The sequence below is a fragment of the Carcharhinus amblyrhynchos genome, chromosome 18, assembly GCF_965287045.1.
Source record: "Carcharhinus amblyrhynchos chromosome 18, sCarAmb.v2.hapA, whole genome shotgun sequence".
Classification (NCBI taxonomy): domain Eukaryota; kingdom Metazoa; phylum Chordata; class Chondrichthyes; order Carcharhiniformes; family Carcharhinidae; genus Carcharhinus; species Carcharhinus amblyrhynchos.
Window position 1 is genome coordinate 49,684,884 of NC_137341.1, and position 21,058 is coordinate 49,705,941.

Consider the following 21,058-nt stretch of genomic DNA (forward strand, 5'->3'; position numbering starts at 1 on the left):
AGTGAAGCTGAAAGGTGGGATAGACTCAATGGGCCAAATGGCCTACTTTTGTTTTTGCATCTTATTGTCTTAAGACAGGGCTGAGTGTGCTCGGACCAGTTCAAAGTTTCAGATGTTCACGCATATTATATAAAACATCGACACCTGCCAAAGTTAGGACCATTGCAAAGACAATTCAACAAAAACCCCTTACATTTAAAAGCCGTTCTCGATAACCAATCAAAAATGCTTAAGCATTGTGTATACAAAGTATACTTCGTAAATGAACAGAAATGCTACTTTCATCAAGGCTCGCACACTTACTAATGCTGGTTAAAATGATGAATGTCCTATCTTTCACTGGTATTAACCAAAATTCATTGTAATTTAATTCTCTGAAGCCAATCGGGTTGTCAGAGTAATTTTATTAAGCACATACATTGTTCGCAGAACAAAATCTGTACACTAGAAACAAGGCTGTACAATACAAACAATTCTCTTCAATGCTAATGAAGAAAGTACAACTTCATTGATCTTTACGCAGTGCTGAATGCTTCACATGATCAGGTCCCATAGCTTATAGCATATGATCATTTCTTCATTTTCATATCTGCTTCAATGGCACAGCGGCGTCCTCTTGTACCACCATCCTAACATTAAAAAAAAATTATTCTTTTTCACTGCCTAGTGGGGAATTATTAAGCATTTATATTCACAGAACTTATTACATTCCAGAAAACTACTTTTTGTGAGGCAGACTGCATATGCTTTGGTGAAAGAACAAAAAAATGGAACTAAACAAAACATTAATTGGTCCAAATAGTTTCCACCATGCTTTTTATTTTGCAATGCATAGCAAGTGAACTAAAAAGTTATGCTATATTTATAAATGAAGGTAAAAATATTTTTGTATAACAAAGATTCATGCACAGTATTAGGGTAATTGTTCTGGAAGGAATAATGGAAATGAATACCATATTGAAATAAATTAATGCAAGGCAGACAATCTGATATTTAACAACTTTAGCAAGATAAAGACTACCTGGAGAATACTGAAGGACTGTTGAAGTTTCAACATCAGACAAGGGAGCTTAATGAGCAAAACACTCCTAATTGCTTTCTAATAACCAGCATCAATACACTGCATCCTCATTTAACCAAAAACTCAAACTGGATACATTCCACTTACCTGGAAGCAGCAATTAACTGCTTTGCGGAGACTGTTAACAGTATTTTGTCATCAGCTGATGTCACAGGGCTTACTGTTGCTGGCTGAAATACATGGGGAAACTAGAAATGTCAACACAGGACAGCTCTTAAAAATAAATTTCATTCAAATTTGAAAGAAGCATCTTTTTAAACCAGTGATTGAATAAAATAGAAATTTGAGTTAAATTACCATCATGCAATCACTGAAATAAAGATAAATTTAGAACACACAAAACTCCTAGATATCCATGTATTTCAGCCAGCACTGTGACATCATCAGCTGATGACAAAAACCTCTCGAAAGTAGTTAACTTCTGCAACCAGGTAAGAGGAAAACACCCACTCTGAAACTTCTGTGTAGACGAAATGATAAAAATGAATTAGTGTTAGGAACTAAATGTTGGAGTTGTGTTCCTTGCATTTAATAGAAATTATGTTGTAACACAAAAAGATTTTATTTGACATTAAATTGCTGACAGTTAAGATCGAGAGAAAGGGAACTATGTGATTATACATAACACTCGTATTAGTAATAATCCTAATGTGGGTGATTTAGTTGTCCACTGAAACATTCATTCTGTAGATAGGCATGGGTCAGTATTTGCAAAAACGGGCTGCATGTGGGGAATTGAAATACAGTCACAAATACACTTGGGGAAAATACATTACGGAAAACATCCAGAAAAATCCAAGATTTATAAGTCACTGTTTAAACCAGGCCCCTACACAAAACCCAAGACAATATGACTCGTACTTGGATTTTAAGCTAGTTGGAATTTAAGCACAAAATGGGGCTACTGAATCTAGTGCTATTTGCATGACCTGTTAGCAAAATATTTGTCTGAATCGTGCATGAAGCTTTTGAATAGTCAGATGTCCTTATGGGATGGACAGCAATGAAACTGGTTCATGCGTCTTTCAATGAACTGACACCTTATCTTTTGAGTGATTGTAAAATTTAAAAGGTCTCCCTAATACTCAGGGATAAATTTCCCCACAGGTCCAAATAATCCTAAATACTGTAGCTTGCTTAGATCATGAGTATCATCTTCACGGTGGCATGGTGACACAGTGATTAGCGCTGCTGCCTCACAGTGCCAAGGGTCAAGGTTCAATTCCAACATGGGTCACTGTCTGTGTGGACCTTGCACTTTTTCCCTAGGCGGGTTTTCTTCAAGTGCTCCAGTTTCCTCCCACAGTTCAAAAATGTTCAGGTTAAGTGGATTGGTCATGCTAAATTAACCCTAGTGTCAGGGGATTGACAGGGTAAAATGTGTGGGGTTGCGGGACCAGGGCCTGGGTGGGAGGTGGTCGGTACAGACTCAATGGGCCAAATGGCCTCTTTCTGTACTGTAGGGGTTCTAGGATTCACGTATGACATAAATTCATTTTACTTTAGTCTGGAAATCAGCATGCAAGATATAATACGAACACTGGGGCAGCACGGTAGCACAGTGGTTAGCACTGCTGCTTCACAGCGTCAGGAACCTGGGTTCCATTCCCGGCTTGGGTCACTGTCTGTGTGGAGTTAGCACATTCTCCTCGTGTCTGCGTGGGTTCCCTCCAGGTGCTCCATTTTCCTCTCACAGTTCAAAGATGTGCGGGATAGGTGGACTGGCCATGTTAAAATTGTCCCTTAGTGTCCTGAGATGCATAGGTTCGAGGGATTAGCGGGTAAAATATATAGGGATATGGGGATAGAGCCTGGGTGGGATTGTGGTCGGTGCAGACTCGATGGGCCAATGGCGTCTTTCTGCACTGTAGGGTTTCTAAGATTTCTATGATTTTAACATATTTGATTCAAGTCCTCTAGTTCTCCACAGGGAAATAACTTGCTATGAAAGTGTTGACACCTCAGTTAAAATAATGAACAAAAGAACTTCAAACAAACATTCAGAGTATAATTTCCTGACTTCAATTATTGGTCAGCCCATCCTTTCTCCCTGGCAAACTACAACAGACATTTCTCCAAGGGAGAAATACAAGTAATGAAATTTAAATATAACATTTCTTTCATTGCACCTCCCCCGCCCTCCCCGCTAAAAATATATTTAAACACCCTTCCAAAAAAATGGCATATCGACAGATAAAGATCCAGAGATGATCACTTTAATTAAATTACTCCTCCGAACAGTGTGTCTCATCTGATCAACACTCTTGTAATCTATTTCCCCTCTTGGACGTAGTGGGAGAAAAATTAATTCCCATAGAGTCAGCATTATGCATTGTAATGCTGATCATCAAGGGGGCCAAAGGCACTAATGCTTCTTTAAGTAGCATAGCTGGTGCGATTATCTTTTTAATAATATAAAATGTTGCTGTTCTTTTACTGAATTGAAATCCCTCTTCATTAACCCACTAGCTGACTAATGCACAATTCAGTTTCAGTAATAGCATTTCATCTAATTGAGGGGATGTTAATCTTATCTTAAAATAAAAATGGAAAAGCACAATAATCATATGAGGAAAACAAAATCTGCATCATGTAGTATTGTCTTGTGGAAATAGCCAGCTTTTTTTCAGAGATTTGCCTTTGCTCCTTTCTGTGGGAACTCTGTGCAAGATGGCAAAATGCAAGACAAATGGGTGCTCCAAAGACAGCTTTCCAAAGATGTAATATTTTGCTAAATTCTACAGGAAGTGATAGATCACAGCAGGAAAAAAACAAAGGTGCTACAATAGTGGTTCCCAAACTGTGGCTAATGAACCCTGAAATATCTCGTTGTGGGGGTGAGGCTTCTTGGGAAAAATCCCGTATCGGCAGACACAGAATTATCTGCCTACCAAACTAAATCTCAATTGTTAATTTGAGTTGTAGCCTGTCACTCAGGATGGTGAATGTCCAAAGCAGTCAATGCAGTACACGGACCATCCTGATTAAGAGGCTATTCGGTCAATGAATTGTTGTTTTGAACGGCAACAATGATAGGCCCAGTAAAACATGCCTTGTCTCGTGACAGGGCTCGGAATTGGTGAATGGCGTGCTGTGATTTCTCGTTGGTTTAGTGTCATGTTTTGCCTGTGCTTGTAGGAGTGGAACTCTCTGAATGTTAATTTCACTGTTTTTGGTGTTTCCTTTCCCCTTCTGATCTCAACTAAAATCCTGATGGTAATTGACTGCCCTCAGGTAAGGGGGAAAATCCCAGGAAAATGTTTATTTTTAGGAGTGGGGGAGGGGTTCATGCGATGTGGCATTTTCATGAAAGGGATATTAATGTTTAGGAACCAAGATTTAGAGTGATGCCATCTTATCCAGAAGTCACTACAGATACATCAAAGAATTGCGTTAGTTGAATGAAAGCCAGGCTTTCCAACAAAACAGTAGCACATGGTTTAAGACACTTCCTGAATTATTCATAAATATCAATGAATCCTGCCAGTTCCCTCAAATGGCATTTGTGAAACGATGAAAGGTGGGACCTGAGGTAAGGCTGTTCAGAATTCATTGAGCAGCATCCTACAGTGTGGGAAGCATCACCTACCTGTTCTGTTGCACAGCCCTATCAGAGCGAAGGCAGACTGCATGCCGATGCTCCTAATCGCTGGATCCTGAGCATTTAGGTCACGTGTGACTCTAGCAGTGGAACATATCATTGCCTTAAACTGTCCTTCACTAGATCTGGAAGCTTTCTTTCATGGTTTACATCTCTCTGCCTTCTTGAAAATCCTGGCACACAGCATTACGAACGCCTTATTCCCTATATTTCTTTTCATATGCATAGGAAAAATGTTGTGGTTGAAGTTTCTCTTTATGTTGTTTGAATCCATATCTAAACTGAAAGATCTTCCTCCAGACAGCATCTAACTGATATCAGCTCATTGGATACAACCAGTTTTGAACTGGCAGTGACTTCACAGCAGTCAATGGTATCTGGTGTGTCTGATCAACAGTCAACGCCACATTTTAATATGGTGTTTGTGAAACGATGGAATACCAGACATTACTGAACCTAATGAAACAAACTGGGACAATCTCATCAAAACATACTTTCACAGAGAAAAACAGTTACGATTTTGACCAGCTATGAACCACAGTATTTACTACAGAATGAGCATTATAATCTGGGTTAACATTCAGGACAGAACATTCACTTCCAGATTTTGAGATCTCCTACAATGAGTTATTATCCACATTCTGCATTGAATACTTACAAAGAGAGAGAGAAGAAAGGCAGGAGAGCCCATGGGGACACTGTCCTGTTAAAGGACAAACAAAAAAAAACACCAAATCAGATTCAACCTGAGGAAGCATATTAAACAAAAACAGCTACACTCTCTCTGAAGGCATCAGCTTGGATTGCCAATCATTGGTATTTCAATGCTAGTAGTAATCCATTTAGTTGTATCGTTTACTACTTGGTTACAAATCAATCAGAAACTCCAAGCTTTTTGTTTGTCACTAACAAAGGATGAGGGGATTCCTGAAACATCGACAAACAATGCCAGATGGGAGGTAAACCACCAGTTTTGTATACGTGACTGAAAAAAAATATTTGCACGACCATATTAGCAACCAATGTTAAAACACTTCTATGGTTATATCTCTGGGGTCAGGTTCTAGACTTTATCTACTAGTGTCATAGTTTTAGGATGGTCAGCAGTAATGGGGATACCTACATTTGCAATCAAAAGTACAAGCAAAGTGTAAAGACAAGAGCAAATTACTGTGGATGCTGGAATCTGAAACAAAAACAGAAAATGCTGGAAAATCTCAGCAGCTCTGACAGCATCTGTGGAAAGAGAATAAAGCCAACGTTGAGTCTGGATGATCTTTGGTCGCTCTGACAAAGAGTCATCCAAACTCAAAGCATTAGCAAATGCAATACAATACAATGGTTTGGGGCATTTTTGAACCTGGGCTCATCTGGTCACCTTTCATACTTAATTAAATAATAATACTAACAATAATATTAACATTACAAGATCAAATCTGTGAGCAAAGCAGTTGGTTTTCCTCATCCGGGTGCTGCCAAAGGTTTACTGAACTAGAACATAAGAACTGGCCCTTCGAACCTGCTCTGCCATTCAGTAAGGTCATGGTTGACCTTTTCGTGGACTCAGCTCCACTTACCTGACCGCTCACCATAACCCTTAATTCCTGTCACCAAAAACACTCCTGCAAAACTTTTTTGTTGATCATGACACTTTAAAATACAAAGGTTGACCTGGTCACGTCTCGGATCTAATTAGGTCAATTTGAAAACTCTGCAGTTTTGGTTACTGGAAAACTGGTCTTTAAAATCAGTGTTCAGTTAATGAAAGCTCTACTGTGTAAATTTAATCCCTAAGGTAAATCAGAATGCCACACGTGGAAACAAATTGACACAGGTTATGGAATGTGTTTTGAAAGGAAATGCCAATGTAAATGCTGAAGTCAGAAGTCAAAACAGTGTTGGATAACGGTAAATACTTCCCTGGAGTAATAAGTTGTAGTTGATTTCTTGCCCAGATATAAAGAATAAAGGCAAGCTTTAATTTCAAACCAGCGTTACCTTTTTACAGGCTGATGTAGTGATAATGATTAAATTGGGAATTTTCTAATAAAGGTGAAATCCAATTAATTTATTACAATGTCTGCTATTTGATAGCTATTTTTCTAAAAACAGGTTTCACTGTTTAACACACTGAACAGAAATCATGGCTCTAGCTTTCAATAAAATATTGATGCGGGGAAAGTTTTTCAACAGAGGGTGGTGGGTGCCTGGAATGCACTGCCAATGGAGGTGGTGGAAGTAGGAATATTAGCAATGTTCAACATTGATAGACACATGAATGGGAGGCGAACAGTGGGAGAGAAACCGCATATAGGTAATTAGTAGTGGGTCTAAATAAGGACGAGGAATCGGTGCAAGCGCGGTGGGCTGAAGGACATGTTCCTGTGCTGTATTGTGCTTTGTTCTTTGGCGTTTCAGGCATACACTGACCTTTTCTGCAGCATCCTGCTTTCGGGTTGACTCACGCCCACGCAGACTCTTAGCACTGATTCCAGATTCTGATGTTTGCATTATTAATTGCGTGGCTAGGAATTGCTAAATGGGCAGAGAAAAAAATATCAGGGAGAAAGATAAACCTAAACAGCAGCAATATCACAACAAGTTCTTGAAGCATAATTGTGTCATTATTTAAGACTAAAGACATGCTGGTTAGGTGCATTGACCTGAACAGGCGTCGGACTGTGGCGACTAGGGGAATTTCACAGTAACTTCACTGCAGTGTTAATGTAAGCCTTACTTGTGACTAATAAATAATTTTATTAGTCACAAATTTTAACCTTAACTATTTTTCCTCAAATAGGGAAAGATAAGGAATTTTTGGAGCTCTTGAACACCGCTCCCCCCCACCCCCGCCAAACACAATTGATCATCAAAGGGAGGATTCGGAAATTTTACCAAAAGTAAAGATTTTCCACATAGTTAAACAGAGAAGAGAACTAGAGATTAGATATATGACATGAATTCAGACAGGCTAAGACATTTGGCCAAGGAAATACATTTCAAATTGATACAGACATCAAGAAATGTACAGCGACCAAAAACCACATAACTGATGTAAACAGAATCAAAATAAATTAGCAAAGGGAGATTCAAAGATGTCTTGGGAGTTATGTTTGGCTCAGTGCTTCCAGTATGGTGAAGTAAAACAGCAAATAAAATGTTGAGGCATATATTTAGTGCTGCTTAAAAGAAACTGCTGATATGGTTATACCGTTTGAGGTACATGCACTAATTGTAGTGCAAAATGTCTTGTATGCACTTACAGAATATGTAAATGTAGTTCACATCTACATATTTACTGTCAGTCACTAAAGAAGGCACTCGGAATCATCAAAAGATGCTTGCTCATTCCCCTTTTCAATTTACTAATTTACCAGCAAACACACAAATAGGTTGTCATTTGAATATGAGCGTCGAGATCACATACTTAACAGAGGGCCAGGGTAAGTTGCTCTGTCAGTCAGTGCAAAGTCAATGGACCAAATGGCCACTGTAGGGATTTATATAATTCTAAAATGGTGCATATTACGTATTTTTTGTTTACTAACTGGAAATCTAATTATCCTCATCTGGATTTCCAATTAGTCACACCTGCCTATCAGCTGAGGGATTGATCACTACTGACATTGCTAAATGTCGGAGGATTATTTCATCTGCAGATTGTAATCAGGGTTTACAATACACTGCTCAAACCATACTTAAAAGAATGGTGTTCCGTTCTGATAACACCACTAAAAACATATACAAGTAATGCAATGGTCGTACTGATCCTGGTTGTAAAGATAATGAACTATACAATTACTATCACAGAAACTAAAGATGCACACAGTTTAGGAATGTGTGTCAAGACTTGGACCTAATTGCGGTTAGAGTAAAGTGAACATCCAAATTATCCTCCATCACCACCCACCTCCTTCTCTTTAAAACTTGACATACTTACTACAACAGAAAGATTTAAAAAAAAATATGCATGGGCTAATTCATTAACCGCTTGAATGAAGTGACATATTTGTAAAATATTAAAAGTAGCAGATCTACTTGAATTTGTTCCAAGACATCTCGCTGCATTTCTAATGCCATGTGATACACATCATGGTCGGAGCTGTTGTACATCACTGCATTCTGGAACATAAGCATAATGTCCCGCTGAAACTCTGCCGTTGTGCGAATTAAACCAGTCTCGATATTTTTCTTTATTGTAGATAAATCCATTGGTCTGTAAAGATGACATGAAACAGTGATCAGTACAAGCAACCCTTCTCTGCTACCGCTACCTTTATCACTCCCCCATGAGATAATTTCCTGTGATGATATTTAACAGTCATTCTTTATACTACGATCAGCCTACAACGAAAGTCTCACTTATATATAATGCTTAACCTTCTAATCGTTCTTATCACGATATTCTATCAGAAAATGCTGATTATTTTCCCCGTAATTCCATAGCTTCTGTAGACATCCATTGCTACAATGCCTCTTGACGGTACATCACCATAGTTCTTGACTGTTAAAAACCTTGCACTGTATAATCAGTTCATCCTCAAGTCCCATTGTACAATAAAGGGCCTCTTGTATGCACTTAAGATATGTGTAAATTGTAGCTCACATGCATATATTTAGTTGAATAGTACATAAAACATAGAAGAATCAACACATATCTATTGAGATCCTCCTTGGTTTTGTAACTTTACCACTCATGGGCAGATTGATGTACTGCGAAAAAATAAAATCCATGAATTTCAAAAATGATTTATCCACTAGGCAGAACATCACTTCAGAGGATATTTCAGTAACACATTACTAAAAAAAATACAGCATCTCCGAGGTCCAGGCTCATAAAAGTGGTGACTAGCTCAAATCTCCCTTCTCTTTCTCCAGAATCCTCCTCCAAGAGGCATTGTAGCAATGAATGTCTGCATTGCACCCACTTCCTGACCAACTCTCCAAAATACCCACATACATCAACAGTGTGTGTTCAACCACCCCGTCTCAATTTAACGCACAGTTGTTAGTTACCGAATTGTTGACTGCATAGGACTGAAAAGCAAAACTCACACAAAAAAAAGTAATGTGTACATTAAAGTGATATTTTAAGCTCAAAGGGCAGTTGTAAATTCTGAAATATTTCCCCTTTTAATAATGCTTGTGTTTGCATTAAACATTTTGGGGACACACAAAGTAATGAAAACTTGTCCCAACTTTACATTCCATTATTGGGAGTTTTGTACTGTGAATTGAGTTGAAATTATGAAAGATAATTTCACACAAAATCGTTCAGGTCAGGCAAGAGACAATTTTCATCCAATCAAGCTGTGCCAATCTTGACACAGAAAGATACTCTGCTAACCTCACTGCATCAACAAATCCCTCAGTTAATACTCATTATAAGTGAGGACACGTTTAAGACAAAAAAAGATGCAAAGCAACCGTTGTCTAAATGATCGTTCAGTGTTTTTCAGATACCGGAGCTTAAACAGGAAAAAAACTATTATTATGATTTCTATCTGTATGGATCCCACATTGTTCTTTGCATATCAGCTTCTAATTACAGCCAACTCAATTTTTGACAAGGTAAATTTTTACAGTGAAAAGGGAACATTAATCTGCACTGCCTCATGCACAGTGTTAGATCAAGAATATAATTTCGAGAGATCCCTTGGCATATCATTTGCTGACCAAGCTTCCATTCAGCACTTCTTCAGAACGAAAAAGCACAGACTGGAAATTCAGAAATACAGGGTTGTGCAAATGAGCCAAAGTGCCACATTCTGATACTCCAATATGCTGCATCACCTTAAACATCATTATTCTTATGTACCACTATGTTTATATTTATACAGCAAAAATCTACACTGGATATGTCTACAGAATCCCTACAGTGTGGAAGGAGGCCATTCGGCCCATTGAGTCTGCATCAACCACAATCCCACCCAGGCCCTATTCCCTTATGTATAAACAGATACACGTGTTTTTCTGATGGCTCTGTAACATACATATTGTGCACTAGTAAAGGCTAACTGCCTGGATCGAGATTTTTGAAAAGAAATTAATAGCAATGACAAAATCGTTACTCTTCATGGAACTTCGATAAATATTTTGTGGTGACAGTTTATAAAATGCTCACAAGAGTGAAATTATTTTATGCCAAAAACATTTGTTACAACGATTTTGGAGATATTTATCATTACAATCTAACTTTTTGGTCGATAACATTGTCATTGAGAGTCCCTTTTACAAAAATACACTAGGCTCTGTGTATAGTCTTGAAAAGGATGGTGAATAAAATGAGTTTCAATGATTAATAAGCCAATAGCTGAAAAGAAGTATAACAATAAAGACCAGCTTTCCCATCAGTAAACAAACAACAAATAACTCAGGGTAGTTTGAATATTTTTGCACTACAAAAGTTTCTGTGCACCAATTAAGGCTTACAGTTGGATTTTGTAACCCTTCCAAACCTCTTTCATGTGGAGGTAGTGGCACATTGATATTGTCAGTAGACTGGTAATCCAGAGATCCAAGATAAGGCTCTAGGGACCCAGGTTCAAGACCGACCATGGGACATAATTCAATTTTAAAACATCTGGAATTAACAGTCTAACGATGACCATAAAACCATTGTCGACTATTGAAAATTTCCACTATTGAACCTGCAGAACTATTAAGAAGCTGACCTGTGTACAATGCTATGATATCCTGGGGCAATATCATCTGTCACTGGTTGAAGGAATACATTAGCATATCTGTAAAAGGAAGACGATATTTTAGAAATAGAGACAAATAAAACTTTGCGAAACATTAATTTGTTTTGTGCTCAGGATTCATCATCATTTATAAGCGTGTTGACAAGGATAACAAACACAAAAAACATCGCAGGTACTTAAAAATTTTAACGCACAGAAACTAAAGAATTTGGATCACAATTATGGCCCACAATTATTCACCTGAATCTTACAGAGAACAAAAGTTCAGTAGCAACTCAAAACAATGAGATGAGGAAACAAAATCTGAAAAGCAAAGAAAGCAGCTAGAGAGGCAGTCAACCATGCAATATATTAAAGAGAAAGAAGTAGGACTCCTCAAATCATAGAGCCGGATTTTATGGCCTCGCTTTTTCCAAAACCGTAAAATCCTGCCTGTGGTCAACGTATTTTCCCATTGTCCGCCTCTCGCCTGGATGATTCCTGTCGCGGATGGGCAGTAAAATTCTGACCATAGAATCCCTTTGGCCCACTGAGTCTACACTGACTCTCTAAGAATCCCACCCAGGGCCTCCCCGTTGCCCAATCCCTGTAACCCTGCACATTTATCATGGCTAATCCGCCCAACCTGCAAATCTTTGGATTGTGGGAGGAAGCCAGAACACTCGGAGGAAACCTACGCAGACATGTGGAGAGAGTGCAAACTCCACACAAGACAGTCACCCAGGCCGGAATCGAACCCGGGACCCTGGCACTGTGAGGCAGTGGTGCTAATCACTGAGTTGCCCTTGAAATGAGGCTCTTCACATAATGGTGCATTGTAATGTATTATTACACTGCGCCTGTAGTGAGAGTAGCAAAGGAGTGGAAGAAGCCCTGAAGAGTTATGTTGTAAGAAGTGTGCTTGAGGACAGACTGCTATTGGAAGTTTAAACCTTCCAGACCATTTTCATCTAGATTAAAGTGTCAGGATTTCTACAGGGTCTTGACGCAGATCTTCAGTTGTACGTCCGTTGGCCAACGATCCAGAAACATGAAGATGTGGTCCATGTTTTTTTCACCCTTGCTTTATGTGATGATAAGATGCAATCTAGCGTAATGTCAATAGAGGGGAGACTAATATAGGCCACTCAACAAGATTGGGCAGACAGACAGAATAAAAAAAAAACAAATGATTGCAGAAGGACACTAACCTGTGATTAGCAGCTGCTCTCCATACCAACATAATAGCCTTTTTCCAGATTTTCTGAGCTTGAATGGCCTCCTGGTCTTCACTACAAACTGAACTAGAGAAGACGATAAGGGAAAACTCAATTACAAATTGAGACTCCTAAAATAAGTTGCAATAATGCAGGCAGCTATAAAAGGTAACACGCAATCTATCTATATCTGTACAGAAGCATCATATTATCTGTATTCAAAATTATTTTATTTTCACTTTATCTGTATCGGTTACTTTTCAAAGCAGTACTATTTTCAAAATGTGACCAAACTGCCAAAATAAAAAGATTTAGTTTCTCTGAATTCCACAACAAGCCTCTTAAAAATGCTAATACTCTACATAACACTCATAATACTAACATATGACACATAATACGAATATGCTTCACTCGTTCCAGCCAAAATGTTTGTTTTTCTACAATATTCCATGGGTTAAGTGTATTGTCATTTTTCCCAAATAAAATAGCGAAGTGCAAAAATAATTGAACGTCAACCGTTTCTACAAAACAGGTGACAAATAGGAAAGCAATTCAGATTTTTACAATATACCAATGTATGCATCTCTAACACAATAAAAGGACCCATGATTCTTTACAGATGCATTATAAAATAAAATGACAGCAGGATATATAAATATGAGATAGTAAGTCAGATGACCAAAAGCTTTTTTCTGAGGTAGGTGCTAAAGAGTGCCCTATAGGATGAAAGCAGGTACAGAGATAGGGAGGTGTAGCCAGAGTATTCAAACACTTAGGGCCCAAGCAATTGAAAACGTGGTCACCAATGGTGCTGTGATTAAAATCAGGGATTCAAAAAAGAACAGAATTAGAGAAGTGCAGATATCTTTGAGGTCGTAGGCTGGAGGAGATTACAACAACAGGGAGTGGGTCAAAGGTTTAGAGAAATTTGAAAACAAGGATGAGACTTTTAAAATCAAGAGCCAATACAGGTCAGTGAACACTGGGATGATAAGTGAAAGAGTCTTAGTGCCATGGCAGCATTTTAGATGACCTCAGATTTATGGAGGGTAAAATTGGAAACCTGCCAGTATTGTGTTAGAATAGTTACCTGGAGGTAGTGAAGTACCTACCTCTTTGAAAAGGTTTTGGGTCATCTGACCTATTATCGCGTGTGTCTTGGTGTCATATTTTGTTTTATAATACATCTGTAAAGATGCGTGAGACATTTTATGTTGGAGGTGTGTACATAGGTATATGTAAAAATCCTAATTGCTTTCCAATTTGTCACCGTTTTTCAGAAACTGTTGACTTTTGATTATTTTTGCACTTTGCTAGGATTCATTCAGAGCTTGCTATTTTGTTATTTGGAAAAAATAACTTAATACACTTATACATGGAATATTATAGGAAAACATAAATGTTTTGGCTGGAAAGAGTGAGGTGTATTAGTATTGTGCATCATGTATTAGCATTATGAGTGTCATGTACAATATTAGCAGAATTTTTAAGAGGTTTGTTGTGGAGTTCAAAGAAACTAAATCTTTTTATTTTGGCAACTTGGTTGGAGCAGCTGGTGTCTCCGATAGGAGAGAAGTTATGCAGGTGGAGGCAAACGGTCATAGAGATGGTGCAAATCTGAGAGGGATCTCCAGATCAAATGTAACATCAAGGTTGCAATTTGTGCCATCAAATAAAAGCTACAATATTTTTGGGCTTTGATTAAAGCTGTAATCAGATTACACTGAAGTCCAGCGGAATGAGTTGTTCCCAAAGTTCTACATCGTAGGGCTAAGCAAATACAGATACAATCATCTTTAGCAAGTTGAATGAACATGCCTCCCTCCACAGAGGGTGGAAACAAAACAGTTTCCAAACTTACAACTGAGAGGAAGCAGGGCTGCTGGGTATTGAATCAGCGAGGACTGAAGACTGTAGGTGTGCATTATGGACACTGAATCCATCATCACTTTCACTAACAGGTGGCTCATTGTCAGTTTCTGACATGTAGACCTCATTTGGTTCCTCTTCCCGGGCTTCATCCATACTGGCAGCTTCACTGGCTCCATCTTCCTCTTTTGGAACAAGTGCCTCTTGCAGCTGTGAGAAACACCACACTCAACATTGTACAGAACAAACACTTGCAATACGCTGGATTGTCAGAATGCTCATCAATTAACACAATACACATGTAAATAATTGACTTATTGTCCATATTACTTTCTGTCGCTGAAGCAAGTAAAGTTATTCAGTTGCCCGCCTGCCCAGCAACATCGAGATTTTAAAATGCTCATCCTCATTTTCAATGGCCTCATCCTGTACTATTACAATCCTCCAAGATCACTGCTTCCCTCCAATCCTGGCCTCTTGTGCACCCACAATTTTTCAAGGCCACCAATGTTGGAGCCTGGCGCTGGAATGCTCTCCCTAATCCTTCAAATCTCTGACCAAGCTTTTGGTCACCTGTCCAAATACCTCCACATGTACTTGGATGTCAAATTTCATTGAAAACATTTCTGTGAAGCGCCTTGAGAAATGTTACCACATTGGTCATGTCCAAATGCAGCCAATCCTGGACAATATCCATGCTTGGGCTGTCAAGTAGCAAGTAATGACCTTCGCCAACAAGAGAGAATCTAACCATCTTCGCATACATTCAACATCATTACCATTGCTGAATCCCCCACTATCAACATCCTGGGGGTTACCACTGACCAGCAACTGAACTAGCCATATAATAGCCACAAGAGCAGGTCATAGGTGTTAGGAATCCTGAGGCAAGTCACCTCCTGACTCCCCCTCCACAACATACAGGGCACAAGTCAGGAGGGTGATGGAATACTCTCCCTTGTCTGGATATATGCAGTTCCAACAATTCCTGATGCAGGACACAAAGCAGTCCGCTTGGGAGGGCAGGTTGGGAGGGTATCCCAAGATGTGTAGAACACTTGAGGATAACACTCCAGCAATTAAAGCAATTCAGAATGCAAACTCCAGAAAAGGAGTCTGCCTAGAAAAGAAACTTTCCACAAACGTCTATGAAAGATAAGAGCCGTCATAGCTGGTGGAAATCTGTCAAACACATAACTGCCATGTACAAAACAGGATCATGCAAACTTACTGATGCGGAAAGTAAAACTGCAAACGACAACATCTGTCTGTCTGTTTCCCCCCCCGCAGCCCAAAGGTGTGTAGGTTATATGGATTGGCCAGGCTAAGTTGCCCCTTAGTGCCCCAAGATATGTAGGTAGGGGAATGGAGTGGGGTTCCCGGGGGCAGGGGAGCCTGGTTGGTTTGCGCTGTCAGAAAGTTGGTGTAGTCTCAATGGGCCAAATGGCCTCCTTCTGCAATGTAGATATGATTCTATTATTCAGACATTCGCAAACTTTCTTTTAAAGTAAAGTTACCTTGATTTGGCCCTTTATAATTACTCCAGTCTCTTCCTTTGTGGATTCTGAAGGTTGAAAACAAGGAGTCTGACGTTAATTTTAATGCTATTCTTGAATTATTACTTATATATAGCATAACTTTCATCAGAGAAAAGGTTATCACTAACTGGGTCAGTAAAACTAAATTACACAGCAAAACAGCACGACTGTGACTCTTCCTCCACCCCACTTGAAAAACCCTCCTGCAAAAACTTACTCATAAAAAACACTTGGTCAATACAAAATATATATACTATAGTAGATTTAGTAAATCTTTGTAGTTCTTTGGCAAAATGAGGCTGCATTTTCAACATGCAATATTGCAGAAGCAAAGGATACCAGTTTGCATCCAAAGGTATTCACGAGGTCGCTTCCTAATTCCATCTGCACACTCACACATCAGTACTGAGCCACCACTCACAAGGGCAATAAACGAGATAGCTTTCTCAGCAATGCTCCCATTCCACGAATGAATAACAGAAAAGAAGAGACCATATGCCTTTTCAGAGAGCAACTGAATCCCATGATAGAAGAAAAAAAAGTCAGATGGAGGGCTGTCAACAAATTTTTCTGAATGGTGCATAACATAAGAACATAAGAAATAGGAGCAGGAGTAGGCCATCTAGCCCCTCGAGCCTGCCCCGCCATTCAATAAGATCATGGCTGATCTGTCGTGGCTCAGTTCCACTTTCCCGCCCTCTCCCCATAACCCTTAATCCCTTCTCTTATCAAAAACCCATCAACCCGCTTCTTAAAAATATTTAGCGAGGCAGCCTCCACCACTTCAACGGGCAGAGAATTCCAGAGATTCACCACCCTTTGAGTGAAGAAGTTCCTCCTCAACTCCGTTCTAAACCGCCTCCCCTTTATCTTGAGGCTGTGCCCCCTAGTCCTACTGTCTTTTTTGAGCGGGAAGAGTCTCTCCACCTCTATCCTATCCATCCCATTCATCATCTTATACGTCTCAATGAGATCTCCCCTCATTCTTCTGCACAAGAGATTACAGAACAAATGTCTGAGCTGATAACTTGAAATATACTTATCAGATAAGTTCAAAATTGACTCAATATTGAGTTCGATCATTTCAAATCATCACCTCTACCCCCACTTTCTAAAAGGGTGCTGTTGCCAATGACTCTGCAATCCCCATTTACATTGCTTCTGGATTCAAATTCTGCTCTGACAATGGGGTCATCAATCAAGAATGCTGAATTGGTTTCCCTCACCACAGATACTACCAGACATGACCAGTATATCCAGCATTTCTGTTTTAATCCCTGCTTTGGTTTCAATACCATCGCCTTTTGCCTTGCATGGTCATCCCTTTTGTCATTTAATCTCTTCTATCTTTCACCCTAGACAGACATATCCTTTCCTCTCCTTCTCCCTCCCTCTGCACTTTCTGAAAACCTGTTACGTCTCTAACTTTTACAATTCTGACAACGGGTCACCAAGCTGAAGCATCAATTCTATTTCTTTCTCCACAGATGCTACTTGACCTGAGTACAAAGAACAAAGACAATTACAGCACAGGAACAGGCCCTTTGACCCTCCAAGCCTACACCCGATTACGCTGCTCGACTGGACTAAAACCCCCTACCCTTCTGGGGACCATATCCCTCTGTTCTCATCCTATGTATTTGTTCAAACACCCCTTAAAAGTCACTATCGTATCCAATTCACTTACTCCCCCTGGCAGCGAGTTTCAGGCACCCACATCCACTGTGTAAAAAATTTGCCTCGTACATCTCCTTTAAACCTTGCCCCTTGTACCTTAAACCTGTGCCCCCCTAGTAATTGACTCTTCCACCCTGGGAAAAAGCTTCTGGCTATCCACTCTGTCCATGCCCAACATAATCTTGTAGTACTTCTGGCACTTTTCATTTTTAGGTCATGATTGAGTCCTGGCCAACTCAAGATTCAGTGCTACATTAAGGAGAATCAGCAAAGGTTCCTACTACTGATCACGATCCAGTACGCTGCAAGTGTTTCCATGTGAGTTGGTTGAGGACAGATTTAAACGTGGCTGTGTTCAACAGACTCTATCTGGGTGCACACAAAGAAAATACACTTGCATAAAGTATTAGAGGGACACAGATGTTCTGGAATCACCTGTTAATGATAAATCAAGTACCCCGACGGGGAGTATAATTCACATGGTAAATCAACTCAGGAGATGAGAAAGAGGGGTAAATAAAAGGAAAAAGAACTAGGAAGAAAACAAAACTCAAAAAATTTAAAGAATTGATTAAACAAATATCACTAAAATTGGAGAAGAAATTTGAATGTTAAATGATGTTGATGTTTCATTTGCCAAACTATACCATACGGGTCCCACATGCTTCCCATTTCACTGACCTACGATTTCAGACTGTCCCACTTCATCAGAGCTGCTTTTGTTCTGTGTTGTGATCCTCGGAGACAGCTGTCCAATTTCCTCAGAGGTACTTTTGCTGCGTGCGGTGCTCCAGGACAAGGGGTGTGCTGGTTCTTCAGACGCGCTTTTACTTCGCATGGTGATCCGAGGTAAAGAACGTTCCGACCCAAGTGTCTGCAAATGAAAGGAACAGAGACTTATAAAAGGGATGAATGAGATCAGGGTACCTCTTCTCAGGATGCATTTCTAAAGGCAAGGTCAGTTACATGACTGGCATTCTCTCAAAATTATTAGTTTTCATTTACTACCTACTAAAAGGCTTGAGATTACACAATAGAATGATAAATGCATAGGTAATAGGGATCTGAGTGTACAGGTACACAGGTCACAACGTGGCAATGCAGGTAGAGAAGGTAGTCAAAAAGGCATACGGCATGCTTGCCTTCGTCAGCTAGGACACTGAGTTTAAAAATTGGCAAGTCTCGTTGATCCCTTTATAGAACCTTAGTTAGGCCACACCGGGAATATAGTGTTCAATTCTGGTCACCACACTACCAGAAGGATGTGGAGGCTTTGGAGAAGGCACAGAAAAGATTTACCAAGATGTTGCCTGGTATGGAGGGCATCAGCTATGCGGAGAGATTGGAAAAACTTGTTTGTTCTCACTGGAATGACAGAGGTTGAGGGGCGACCTGATAGAAGTCTACAAGATTATGAGGGGCATGGACAGAGTGGATAGTCAAAAGCTTTTTCCCAGGGTGGAAGAGTCAATTACTGGGCAGCATAAGTTTAAGGTGCGAGGTTAAAGAAGATGTACGAGGCAAGTTTTTTTTACGCAGAGGGTGGTGGATATCTGGGACTCGCTGCTGGGGGAGCCAGTGGAATTGGATACATTACCTACTTTTAAGGGTGCCTGGACAAATACATGAATATGATGAGAGTAAAGGGATATGATCTCCTGAAGGGTAGGGGATTTTAGTTCAGTCGGGCAGCATAGTCGATGCAGGTTTGGAGGGCTGAAGGGCCTGTTCCTTGTTTTCTTTGCTTATTACTTAAATGTGAAGCATTCTCAGAGCAGGCAGAACCAAGTGTGTAATATGGTTACATTTCAGCTCTAGATATTAGAAACCTCAAAAGGTTCATATCCATATTGAAACACTTGTCAAAATTTAGTAATTTTGTTGAGGATAAAACTCTGACCCTCGTTCTTTATACTAAGAAAAGTACAACATCCTCTTCTTTTCATTCAGGAGCAAGGGATATCTTATTTACCTGCTATCAGTTAATGGTTTACCATTAAAATGGTCCCAGGCAGGAAGCATTTTCCAAGTACCATAATAATTTTACCAGTTATTTTGGATAATAATAACTAGATTTATTCATCCTCCCACTTCCAGGCAAGCTGGAAGTCTGCCCTCAATAAAGTTAGTAGACAGGAAAAAGAAACGCATAACATGTCACCATCTAAATGGCTATGCTAAAAATTCATCAACTCTCTCAAAATATCGTGCAAGCCACTTTCTCACTAAAACTAATTTGTAATTTTGTGTTAATTCATCCATAAATAGCAAAATACTAGAAAACAGATAAGAGAAGTGTCTTCAACATTTTGGCAGCATTTGCCCAGGTAAGGTATCAACGAGGTTTAGGAAAATGGAAAGCAATAGATGTCAAGGGACTGTGTGGCGTTTGCACACTCTCCTCATGTCTGAGTGGGTTTCTTTCAGGCGCTCTGGTTTCCTCCCACAGCCAAAAAATGTGTGGGTTAGATTGATTGGCCAAGCTAAATTGCCCCTTAATGTCGGGGGACTAGCAGTGTATTTACGTAGGGTTACATACATAGGGCCCAGGTGGGATTTTGGTTGGTGCAAACGCGATGGGCTGAATGGCCTCCTTCTCGATGCAAGGATTCTATGAAAACTGCCCAATCACCATTCATTTCAGATTAGTGATCCAAACAGGGCAGCACCGTTTCACATAATTTGAATTTTTCTCAATACTAAAATGTGCCAACAATTTTTTTGGTCTTTTTAAAATAACCAGCAAAGCAGGGTAAACATACCCTGGGACCAACTCCAGTGTTTAATTAGTGGTACAAATCAATTATTAAGACCACGCTGTTCGTGTACCTTTCTCACCTCAGTTTTCAATCCGCTGTCTGGAGAATGTGTGGTCTGGAGAGTTGTGTTTCCAGCAGTACCCACTTGCTGCACATTCCCAGTATTAGATTCACCTTCCTGTTCTTGCTCTTCTTTTACTTTCTCTGGCAACTCTAGCTTAATTGCTTTGATAATCAGTTTTTCCTCCGTTCCCAATCCAGCCAACATTTGACTTTCCTCACTGGGCCGGTGCTCTGGTTTATGAGTCTGCTGCTGGACTTCCTCAGCTTTCTCCTTTATCATCTGCTCTGCGTGAAACAGGCAGGCAGTACTTCCTTCAGTGGCAGCTAGTTGCTCTCCAACATCATCAGCGGGAAGATCCATCAGTTCCGTTGTTTCTTCCACCTACAAAATAATGGAGGGTGACCTATCAGCTTTTTCGTTTTATTAAAACCTGTTGTCCTTCCATTGGTTTCCCCAAATACCCCACAGGTGAGAGCCGCACATTAAACAACACGACAAAAATTTGCAATTCTGGAAGCAGCTGACAGCCCACAAAAGCTTCCTCTGCAGCAGACATCTGATCTTGAAAA

At 39.7% G+C, this 21,058-nt stretch overlaps 1 protein-coding gene and 1 long non-coding RNA gene across 3 annotated transcripts in view; both read right to left on the bottom strand.

The window, feature by feature from the left end:
• The window catches only part of brd8a (bromodomain containing 8a), a 75,804-nt gene that overhangs the window by 26,465 nt on the left and 28,281 nt on the right, over positions 1 to 21,058 (bottom strand). The window contains exons 13-21 of the mRNA XM_080206985.1: positions 20,505 to 20,870; positions 18,348 to 18,540; positions 15,969 to 16,015; positions 14,444 to 14,661; positions 12,577 to 12,669; positions 11,357 to 11,425; positions 8,721 to 8,898; positions 7,113 to 7,217; positions 5,341 to 5,385 (exon numbers count right to left, since the gene is read on the bottom strand). Of these exons, the coding sequence (XP_080063111.1) occupies positions 5,341 to 5,385; positions 7,113 to 7,217; positions 8,721 to 8,898; positions 11,357 to 11,425; positions 12,577 to 12,669; positions 14,444 to 14,661; positions 15,969 to 16,015; positions 18,348 to 18,540; positions 20,505 to 20,870 (1,314 nt within the window). The remainder of the gene's footprint in view (positions 1 to 5,340; positions 5,386 to 7,112; positions 7,218 to 8,720; positions 8,899 to 11,356; positions 11,426 to 12,576; positions 12,670 to 14,443; positions 14,662 to 15,968; positions 16,016 to 18,347; positions 18,541 to 20,504; positions 20,871 to 21,058) is intronic.
• On the bottom strand, positions 388 to 5,328 carry LOC145355110 (uncharacterized). 2 transcript variants are annotated; one of them, XR_013888923.1, is made up of 2 exons: positions 4,671 to 5,328; positions 388 to 629 (listed from the first exon to the last, which is right to left on the bottom strand). It is a non-coding gene; the product is annotated as an uncharacterized LOC145355110 (long non-coding RNA). The 2 variants fall into 2 exon arrangements; XR_013888922.1 differs by lacking the exon at positions 4,671 to 5,328 and adding an exon at positions 1,169 to 4,660.